This window comes from Mustela nigripes, chromosome 6 (genome assembly GCF_022355385.1).
Source record: "Mustela nigripes isolate SB6536 chromosome 6, MUSNIG.SB6536, whole genome shotgun sequence".
NCBI lineage: Eukaryota > Metazoa > Chordata > Mammalia > Carnivora > Mustelidae > Mustela > Mustela nigripes.
Window position 1 is genome coordinate 91,738,666 of NC_081562.1, and position 9,518 is coordinate 91,748,183.

Consider the following 9,518-nt stretch of genomic DNA (forward strand, 5'->3'; position numbering starts at 1 on the left):
GCCCCATTCTATTTTACAAATATTAACAGATCTCCTCCTCCCAACAGCCTTATGAGCTAGCTACTACTATCCTTATTTTACAGATGGAGGAACTGAGACACACAGAGGTAACTACACTTGTTGGTTACCAGCAAATACCTAGTAGAAACTGGGTTCCAATATAAACAGAGTGGTGTGAGCCCTTCTCTTTGGCTCCCCCTTTGCTGCCCGAGATAATTTAGCCCCTGGAGCGGTAAGGGCTCGGTGGAGGCTTCTGGGGATAGTTGCTTAGATTTCTACTCTTCCGAGCAGCTTCCCCCAACCAGCAAACATCACTTAGTGCCCATCAAGTTTATTTATGCTTCACCCTCCCAAGCTCGCACGGGCTTTCTACTCCGAACCTCTGCCTGCACACCTGCCCAGGTAGCAAATGCGCGGCATTTACTGACCCAGGGCCTGACCAGTTGGTTCCCTCCCAGCACAGGGCAGGGAACCTCTGATAATGGTTTGGGGAATGAGATGTCCAAGGCTAGCAGAGATGTCACAGACTGAAAGGGCTGGAGTGCCAAGCCTCCTTTCCAGGAGGACCCGTGAAGTCCCGACCGCGGTAAGGAGAAACCTCAACTTGGGAGAAACTGGGGTAGGGGACCAAGCTTAATCCCAAATCTTAACAATGATTTCAACTACTAGCTCATTTAAATAAAAGGAGAGAAGAAAAAGAAACACTTTGGAGTTATTGTTCCAAGTCCCATAACAACTCTGTGACCTCTGCTCTCTTCTACCAAACCGCGAGAGTAAGCTAAGCCGGGGCGCTGAGTGCACCCCACTACGCCTTCCACCCGGCCCGCGGTGTCTTCGGCCCGCCCCCTGGTCCGGCGTTCTCCCACAAGCCGATTCGGAGAAAATATCCCAGTCCGCACTGGGGAACTCACGGCTGGGCAAGGGAGATATCCTGGGGGCCCCCCACACGCTTTTAGGGTCAGGGGAGGGGACTATAACTTGAGCATTGCCTTTTAGTTCCGGGACAAGAAGTGCGCCAAAACTTCCTGAGTCACCAACCGCTCCCACCTGCCGGAAGCCACCGCCTGGGTGTCCTCCTCCTGCTAAACAGCTGCGTCTCCCGTGAGCCCGCGGGAGCTCGAGGACTACGACTCCCGGCATGCTCCGAGGCCTCTGGAGTTAACCCTTAGGGGCCCGCAGCCTCCTCCCAGCGCCCCGCCTCCACCCTTACCTGGACCCCGCAGGGTGAGTTTTTGCGAGCTGGGGAGGGACTCTTTCCATTATTTAAGCTTGATTTAAGGTGTGCGTGCGTGCGTGCGTGCGCGTGCGTGTGTGTGGGTGTGTGTGCGTGTGTGTGTGATGTATTCTGGGAGGGTGGAATGATTCTGATTTTTCTAAAATGGGACAATGTTCAGTAATGAGATTCAGACGCATTTTTGCAAGTGGAAGACAGATCATCCACTCTGAACCCCAGGGTCTAAGGGGAATCACTACTATCTTACTCAGAATGCTGCCTAAATCCTTTCCTTCCTTTTCCCTAGAACAAAAGTAGCCAGCAACCTCCCCCCTCTCCCAACCACCTCAGACTTAGACCCAACCCTGGTGTCCCCCTGTAAGGTTTGGGACCTGGGGCCAGTGTCAGAGTTTTTATTATTCTCTGGTTGAGGGGTAAGTACCCTTGGAGCCCATTGGACCTCCCACATCCTTTTGGATTAGAGATTTTAGGATTTAGGCCCTTTGCCTCTCCGGGCCTCCTGCCCTTCCCCTCAGGTGCCACCACAGAGTGAGTCCCTGCAAATTCAGCTGCATATTCAGCAGGCACCCTACCTTTGTCTGACCTGAATGACCATGGGCTTGTGGAAAAGGGTTCCTTCCTTGGGAGTATGGGTGGTGGGCAGTAAACCTGATCCTTGCCCCCACCCCTTACCCTTAATACAATACTGGGAACAGGAGACAATGGGGGTGTCACACTCCTCTTTCTGTTACTATTCTTTATCTATATTGTGCACAATTCCAGTTCTGGGCTGTGAGGGAAGGCAGCAGGGACTGTAAATTTGGGGGATTATTAGTCTATGGGGTCAACTACCCCTGTTCCTCAATCGTGGTCGGAGGGGAGTGGAGGAACTGCTTATTCTTTTCACCTTTCACTGCTCCCAGACCCCACTTTTTTTTTTTTTTAAGATTTTATTTTTTAGTAGTCTGCACACGCAATGTGGGGCCTGAACCTACAACTCTGAGATAGGAGTCGCATGTTCTACTGACTGAGCTAAGCAGGTGCCCCTCCCAGACTCCTTTAACAATCCCAGTTCACAAGTTCCCCCTCCCTGCCTCAGCCTTCAAGAATCTAAAGCTGCTAGAAAAAAGGGCTACTCTGTGTCAGGGGGTTGAGGCCTGGAATGCCTGCATCCTCTTCTTTGCTTCACCCCTATGTCAGTGTCTGTCACTGGCAAACATCCTATCCTTATCCTGGAGGTTAACTCCCTCATTCTGGGCCATCTCTGGCTTCCTTCCCCTGCCCCCAAAGGGGCCATTGTTCTGGCCAGCATTTGGGGCCAAGTGAACAGAAGCGAGAAGACCTTGGGACAGGAGTCCTGAACCATAGGAGTCCAAGGCAGGCCAGCATATCTCTCCTCTATCTCACCCTCCCCACTGCCAACTGGCTCCCTGCCCCTGCCCCCGCCCCTTGACATCCCAGACTCCCTGGCTATTTAAACAGAGATGGGTGCCCCCATCGGCACACTGTCCTTTGGCCACTGGACATCATGCCTCCCAAGAAGGATGTTCCTATGAAGAAACCGGCAGGACCCTCTATTGCCAAACCTGCTGCCAAACCCGCAGTTGGAGCCCCTTCAGCCAAGACCAAGGCTGAGCCAGCTCCAGCTGCCCCTCCAGCCCTTCAGAAAACCCAGGAGCCCCCCATCGATCTCTCCAAAGTGGTGGTGAGTTCTGGGAAGGTGAAGAAAGAATTTGGAAGGGATGATACAGGGTGGGAAACAGCCTAGGAGATGAGGGGGTATCTAGAAAACAGGGAATCAGTGAGCACCAGCAGATACTAGAGATTCCTCTTAGTCCCCCGCCCTGCCCCCCGCCATTTGGAAGCATCCAGGCTTATGACTCTGCTGTTCTTTTTTGTTCTCTCCCTCTAACCTATAACATGTGTGTGCGTATGTACACACATTCTCACTGACCCCCCTGCCAGAAGCAGGGACCTGTGAGATGGGGAACATCTGGGTTCTGAGGACGGTTTCAAGGTGAAGAGAGGGAGCTTGTGCCTGTGCCTGGCTGACTGTTCAATTCTAAAAGCCACAGCTCTGAACCCCAGGAGGGAAGGCTGAAGAGGACAGACTTGTTAGACAATCACAGCTGGGGGCCAGGGGTAAATTTAGCCTTTGTTCAACCCCCAGTTATGTGAGGGATGCAGAGCTCAGGGCACTGGAGGGAGGGAAACAGGTGGCATGGGATTAACCCTGTTCCCAGGAAACCCTCCCCCCCATAATTCCTCCTCTTGGGATTCTCCCAAGGTCCAGAGCTGGGAATGGGACTGAGGTGGCTGGGCTCCCAGCCTGGTCTCGTTGGGCCCCTCCCCAAGAGTGGCTGCCAGTTGGTTGAGAGGAGTGCTGGAGAGAGATTGAATGAGCCCTGTCATCCCTCCTCACCTGCTCTTTTCTTCCACAGATCGAGTTTAACAAGGACCAGCTGGAGGGTGAGGAGAAGCTGGTCCCTTAAGCTCCACTGTCTAGTCCCAAGCCCCTGATCAGATCCTCTTTCTCTTCCCCTGACTCCGGTCCCAACCTTGAAAACTTCCACACTAGTGGTCTTTGGGTTCCCTAATCTGCCCAGCTCTATCACATAGTTTCTGAATCTCCTTTCTGTCAGGGGTGGGGGAGGGGTGGCGATGGGAACCCCTGGTCCCAATACTGACCTTTGCTTATACTTCAGAGTTCAAGGAGGCTTTTGAGCTGTTTGACCGAGTAGGGGATGGCAAGATCCTGTACAGTCAGTGTGGGGATGTGATGAGGGCCCTGGGCCAGAACCCCACGAACGCCGAGGTGCTCAAAGTCCTGGGGAACCCCAAAAGTGATGGTGAGGGGGACGCCTGGAACATTGCGGGTTTTCAGTGTGGTGGTGGAAAGGAGGAATGTTGGCAAGGTGACAGAGGATGCTGGGGTGGGTTTCAGGACTTCAAAAACTATCAAACGCGGCTAGAAAAACAAACTGAATGTTGAACAGGATGAAGGCCTACGTGGTAGGGTTGGGAGCTGGGTCCAAGGTGACACTGCACTGACCTTTCCCTCCTCTTTTCAATCATTAGAGCTGAAGTCCCGGCGTGTGGACTTCGAGACTTTCCTGCCCATGCTCCAGGCCGTAGCCAAAAACCGGGACCAAGGCACATATGAGGACTACCTGGAAGGGCTTCGGGTGTTTGACAAAGAGGGGAATGGCAAAGTCATGGGAGCAGAGCTCAGACATGTCCTTACCACCCTGGGTAAGGCAGGGACCAGAACTCCTGTGGGTTGGAGAGGAGGGGGTGGACCAAGGTTAGCCAAGTAGGCAGAGCCAGGGAAGGATTATCGGCCTATAGGTCATGGGCAGGAGACTGAGAAGGTCAGAGCCATGGCGGCAGAATCTGAAGGGCTTCTTCCTGCAGGAGGTAAAGTGGGGGTAGATGCAGATGCCTCCCAAAGGACAGAGGAAAGAAGATGAGGTGGAAAACCTGATTTTCTGTTGTGGAAGAGATGCTTGTGCTCTGTGATCTGGTAGCCCCTTAACCCTCTGGAATTCACTTTCCCTCTGTGAAAGCTTTCACCAGGTGCTAGTGCAGGTGAAATGGAAAACAAGATCCAGGGACAGCTTCTAGCTGTTACCATTACAAGGAGGGGATTCCTTTGGGGTTCTGTTGCCATGAGCAAGTTTCCAAGGGTGGGAGAAGAGAAGGTACCACCTAGGAGAGAGAGGCCTGGTTGGTGAGGGATGGAGGGCAGGGACTAAAATGCTATGTCTTGGGGCTCAGGAGAGAAGATGACTGAAGAGGAGGTGGAGACTGTTCTGGCAGGACATGAGGACAGCAATGGCTGCATCAACTATGAAGGTGAGGGGCCAGCGAAGCAAAAGGGACAGGAAAGAAGGGGAGGAAGGCTCGCGGTCTGTGGACACCCGAGGCCTAGATTGTCTAAAATCAGATGGATTATCCAAGGGCCCGCTTCTGAACCCCTCTTGCCTCCTCTCTGCAGCCTTCCTGAAGCACATCCTAAGCGTCTGAGCTCCTACAGGTAGGGCTCCTCCCTCCCCACTCCCCGAGAGGCAAGTTTCCTTTCCTTTCCTCAGCCAAGGCAGGAAAGCAGGGAAGTGCGTTTTCACGTCCTGCTGCGCGCGAGAGACCGGCCTTGGCAACTTTCATGTTTTTCCACAGATGCGGTGGGGGTCGGACACTGCCCCACCCCCACCCCCCCTCTCCGGCAGGCGGAAGCACGTTCCTGCCGCTAGGAGGCCACCTATTGTTTCCAAATAAAGAGACGATTCCTCACTAGGCGTCCGACTGTTGCTTTCTTCCGAGGTGGGGGAGGGAGGAAGGAAGGGGGCAGTGACCGATATCCAATCCGATATCCTCTGATCTTCCTGCTGGACCGAGTAGCAGGCTCTCCGCGCCCCACTCGATCCGCTTCTACGGTTTCCTCCTAGCCAGGTAGGGATAAGCCGAAGGAAGCAGCGGCGGGCCCCGCCCACCTCATTACTAATATAGCGAAGTTATCTGCATAAAGCCAGGCCAGGACTCCTATTGGCTGGATCATCTGAGACTGACGTCATTGGGACGTACTAAGACTAGGGTTGGGCTGGGAACCGGAGCCATTACTGCAGGGAAAGGTCCCGCGGAGCGGAGCGGTCAAGATGGTGGGGCCCGGGTCCTGGAACGATGAGCGGGATTTGGGGCGAGAGGCGGGAAGTCGGGGGTGGGGGGTTGCAAAGGGAAGCTGAGGGCCTGGAAGGTCGGGGGTGGGGTTGGAAAGTTTGGGGGTCTTGTCCTGTCGGAAAGCGAGTCCCCAGCTTGGAACAGGAGTTTGTGGTTCAGTTTGTGGGACTGGGATAGAAGCTTGGGGTTCAGATGCTGACTGCTCCCCTCTTCCCTGAGCAGTGTGATTTCACCGAGGACCAGACTGCAGGTAAGTAATCTCTGACCCCTACTGAGGTCATGTTGAGGGAGAGGGACCCCCGCCTTCTAGCACCTACCTCCTAACCCCAACCTGTCATCTCTTCAGCGCCCCCAGGGAAGTACTTACCGAATTCCCTTCTCCCGCTTTCTGGATCCTCCATTTTCTTTTCTCACTCTTTCTTCCTCCCTCCCCTTCCACTCTAGATCCGAGCCCCAAGCCCCGGGTGAGTTTTAGGTGGTGTGGGTATGTGAAACAACTTGGTCACCTAATGCCTGTTGTGTGTGGGATGTGGGGAGGGTGTATTAAGTTGCCTGTGCTCCTCTGTCCCTTAATCAGCTTCTGCCTCTTTTTTCCTCCTGTGACAACACCCCGCGCCCCCCCCCCCCCCCCCCCCCCCCGCCCCCAGCTTGGAACTGTGAAGATTGTAAAAAGCAGTGACCTGGAATCTTGTGAAAATGGGGACAGGGGGATTTGCTGAGGATATTTCATAGCTGTACCCTCTGAAGGTCTCTTTCTGTACAGGAGGGGTGGGAAGTATCAGGCTGGGATGACCCCAGTCCCAGGCTGCTGCTCCCACTTCCTTATAAGGACAGGCCCCAGACAGGGCGGTGGCAAATTCCTGCCCTTAGTAAGAGTAGTGAGGCAGTTGGGCGGGCTTGCTGTAGGCAGGGGGGCATGTGAATGACAGTTCTGCCCAGGGAGGGAGGAAAGCTGTGTCATTATGTGGGACACCGGTGTTGGGAGGCAGGGACACTAGGCCCTCTTAGTGGACTTAGGTGTACAGTGGTACAAATACCTGGTTTCCTCAGCATGATCAAAGTTGAATGGGCAGAAGGGGTTGGGGGGGGGGGTTAACCTGCCATATGCTTAGTGCTGATGTATATCTGAATCTTCAGAGTTCAAGGAGGCCTTTCAGCTGTTTGACCGAACAGGGGATGGCAAGATCCTGTACAGCCAGTGTGGGGACGTGATGAGGGCCCTGGGCCAGAACCCCACGAACGCCGAGGTGCTCAAGGTCCTGGGGAACCCCAAGAGTGATGGTGAGGGTCCTTGCGGACAATTTCTCAGTGTGGTGATGGGCCTACAGCTCTTCAGCTGAGAGCTTCCCTTTATCTGCATAGGCCCAGAACTCAGGCAGGTTTATCTCAGCTAGCAAACCCAACAGATTTCTCCTGCTTTGAGTGGCAGCCACCTCCTCACTCGTGGTCCCTATCATGTCCTCAGTCCCAAGAACCTGCGTGATTTTCCTTCCGCCTCCTTTATGGCAGAGATGAATGTGAAGGTGCTGGACTTTGAACACTTCCTGCCCATGCTGCAGACTGTGGCCAAGAACAAGGACCAGGGCACTTATGAGGACTATGTCGAAGGCCTTCGGGTGTTTGACAAGGAGGGGAATGGCACCGTCATGGGTGCTGAAATCCGGCATGTTCTTGTCACCCTGGGTAAGGCTCTACCCTGGCTCCTGGAGTGGTGGTGCCACCTGATACATGCCTGCCACCCAGTCCCCAAAATGCATTTTTTTCCTCTCTCTACAGGTGAGAAGATGACTGAGGAAGAAGTAGAGATGCTGGTGGCAGGGCACGAGGACAGCAACGGTTGTATCAACTATGAAGGTGAGGGATGAATTGGGGCTCTCGTGGACGAAGTTGTCTAGGCAGGTCACCCCCAGCGTTTGGGGCTCTCCCTGTCCCTGGGCTCCAAAAAGAACCCGGAGGCAAGGGGCAGGGCCCAGCCCAGCCCAGGAGTGGGAGGCCATGGGAACATGACAGGAAAGGAAGGGGTAATGTGTAAAGGGGGTTGGGAGGCGGGAAGGAATGGGAAGTCAAAGGGAATGTCTGTTCCTCCATCACCTGACCCCTTCACCCCACGTCTGTGTCTTGTCTTCACCACGAATGTCTCTTCCTTCCTGCAGCGTTTGTGAGGCATATCCTGTCGGGGTGACGGGCCCATGGGGCGGGTACGGCTCCTCCCAGCCTCCCCTTCTCTAGTTGCCCCCTCCCCAGTGTTTTTCTGCCCAACGTCTGCTCTCTAGCCCCTGCCCTTGCCCTACTACCATCTGACTTCCTCCTAGCATGTTTGTGCATGGAGCTGACTGGGAAGGGGAGGGGTTCCTCAAAGAGGAAGACAGCCTGGGGGTGTGGTACCTCCTTTTCTCCGAATGGGCTCTGAGGTTTTGCTTATAGGGCCCAAGGTGCTGGTGTCTGGGAGCTCACACCAGCCTGTTCTGGTCTTGCCTAGGGGTGATCCTCTGGCCCTGGGGCACAGGTGGTTGGCATAGGGGGGTTGGTTGCCTGCCCTGTTGTGCTGCTGGAGCTGACTAGTCTTTTCTTCTTTCTTCTGCTGGGCAGCTTGGAGGTACCCTAACCCAAACCTCTGTCTTCTCCTGCCAATGGCTGACAGTAGCTGTAGGTGTAGTTAAGAACTTTCCTGCCTCCTGCTGTGTTCTCGCTGCTCAGGGTGGGGTGGAGGAACTAATAGCGGGTGCGGGGGGAGCTGGGGGCCGAGAGAACTGGGCAGATCAAGGTGGCTCCTCCGCAAAGCCAGGGTTGGTTTCTGCGGGCGCACTCCTAGGCTACCTTCGTGGTCCTGTGGTCTCCTGGCCCCTGGTGGACCCCTCCCCGCGGCCCTCCTCCCTGGCTCATCCCTCTCTCCAATCCACAGAGCTTGTCCGTATGGTGCTGAATGGCTGAGGATGTTCCTGGTGTGCCCAAGCCCCGTGCCTTCCCCTGCGTGAGACTGCATGTAGCCCCAAATGCGTCCTAGGTCCTCTTGTCACAGCACCTCTGCCAGCTTGTCTCTTGGATAATATTTGCTGTCAGCAGTCACCAAATAAACTTGCTCTGTGCCCTAAGTATGGTTCTACTTTCCTTCCTGAGCAGGGTGAAGGGCAGGAGAGACCATCCAGGGTCCTAGGCCAGGGGCTGGGAAAGCTTGGGGAAGAAGGGTTTTGTAGAATCCGTCTTGGTGTCATTTAAAGACTGCTGGCTCCATTCATTGATGCCACAAAGGCTACCCCCTGGGGGATTAAGGAAGCCAGACATACCCTTAGGACCAAGGCTGACCATGCTCGGTGCTGTCTCCACCAGGAGGTCCTCCTAGCCCTCCAGCTGGTTCAACCCAGCCCTCATCCTCCCAAGCACTGGTGGCCTCTTGTGGGGAAAGCCCAGGGAGTGTATGATGGAGCAAAAGCCAGGCCTTTGTTAGCACTGCCCACGCCTGTCACTTCATAACACAAATTGTGAAATGCCTGCCTTCTTCCCGCCTTAATAAGGAAAGGAATGAAGCCCTTACTTCGGCGAGGATAAATATGTAAAATCTCTAGGTTGTGGGGACGTTCTTCCAAGTCTCAGCTATTTTTAGGGCAGGTGAGCACCTCTGCCTGGCTCCCAC

The 9,518-nt window shown here is 54.6% G+C and overlaps 2 protein-coding genes across 4 annotated transcripts; both read left to right on the forward strand.

Annotated features, from left to right (window-relative positions):
* Positions 1-921: 921 nt before the first annotated feature.
* On the forward strand, positions 922-5,503 carry MYL6B (myosin light chain 6B). Of its 2 annotated transcripts, XM_059403395.1 has the most exons (8): positions 922-1,224; positions 2,696-2,918; positions 3,655-3,682; positions 3,919-4,062; positions 4,292-4,465; positions 4,991-5,068; positions 5,211-5,249; positions 5,390-5,503. In XM_059403395.1, exons 2-7 carry the CDS (start codon positions 2,742-2,744, stop codon positions 5,237-5,239), a joined length of 630 nt encoding a protein of 209 aa, XP_059259378.1. In that variant the 5' UTR covers positions 922-1,224; positions 2,696-2,741; the 3' UTR covers positions 5,240-5,249; positions 5,390-5,503. The 2 variants fall into 2 exon arrangements, with proteins under 2 accessions (XP_059259378.1, XP_059259379.1); XM_059403396.1 differs by lacking the exons at positions 922-1,224; positions 2,696-2,918 and adding an exon at positions 3,291-3,355.
* A 283-nt stretch (positions 5,504-5,786) lies between these two features.
* On the forward strand, positions 5,787-8,979 carry LOC132019795 (myosin light polypeptide 6). 2 transcript variants are annotated; one of them, XM_059403398.1, is made up of 7 exons: positions 5,787-5,868; positions 6,110-6,137; positions 7,025-7,168; positions 7,397-7,570; positions 7,664-7,741; positions 8,041-8,085; positions 8,790-8,979. In XM_059403398.1, the coding sequence occupies exons 1-6, from the start codon at positions 5,866-5,868 to the stop codon at positions 8,067-8,069; spliced, it is 456 nt and encodes a 151-aa protein (XP_059259381.1). In that variant the 5' UTR covers positions 5,787-5,865; the 3' UTR covers positions 8,070-8,085; positions 8,790-8,979. The 2 variants fall into 2 exon arrangements, with proteins under 2 accessions (XP_059259381.1, XP_059259380.1); XM_059403397.1 differs by lacking the exon at positions 8,041-8,085 and having other exon boundaries at positions 5,788-5,868.
* The last annotated feature ends 539 nt before the right edge of the window (positions 8,980-9,518 follow it).

Coding starts and splice junctions, on each gene's coding strand:
- MYL6B (XM_059403395.1), top strand. CDS start 2,742: ATGCCTCCCAAGAAGGATGTTCCTATGAAGAAACCGGCAGGACCCTCT. Junction 2,919..3,654: donor TCGATCTCTCCAAAGTGGTG/GTGAGTTCTGGG, acceptor TTTCTTCCACAG/ATCGAGTTTAACAAGGACCA. Junction 4,466..4,990: donor ACATGTCCTTACCACCCTGG/GTAAGGCAGGGA, acceptor CTTGGGGCTCAG/GAGAGAAGATGACTGAAGAG.
- LOC132019795 (XM_059403398.1), top strand. Junction 6,138..7,024: donor CACCGAGGACCAGACTGCAG/GTAAGTAATCTC, acceptor CTGAATCTTCAG/AGTTCAAGGAGGCCTTTCAG. Junction 7,571..7,663: donor GCATGTTCTTGTCACCCTGG/GTAAGGCTCTAC, acceptor CTCTCTCTACAG/GTGAGAAGATGACTGAGGAA.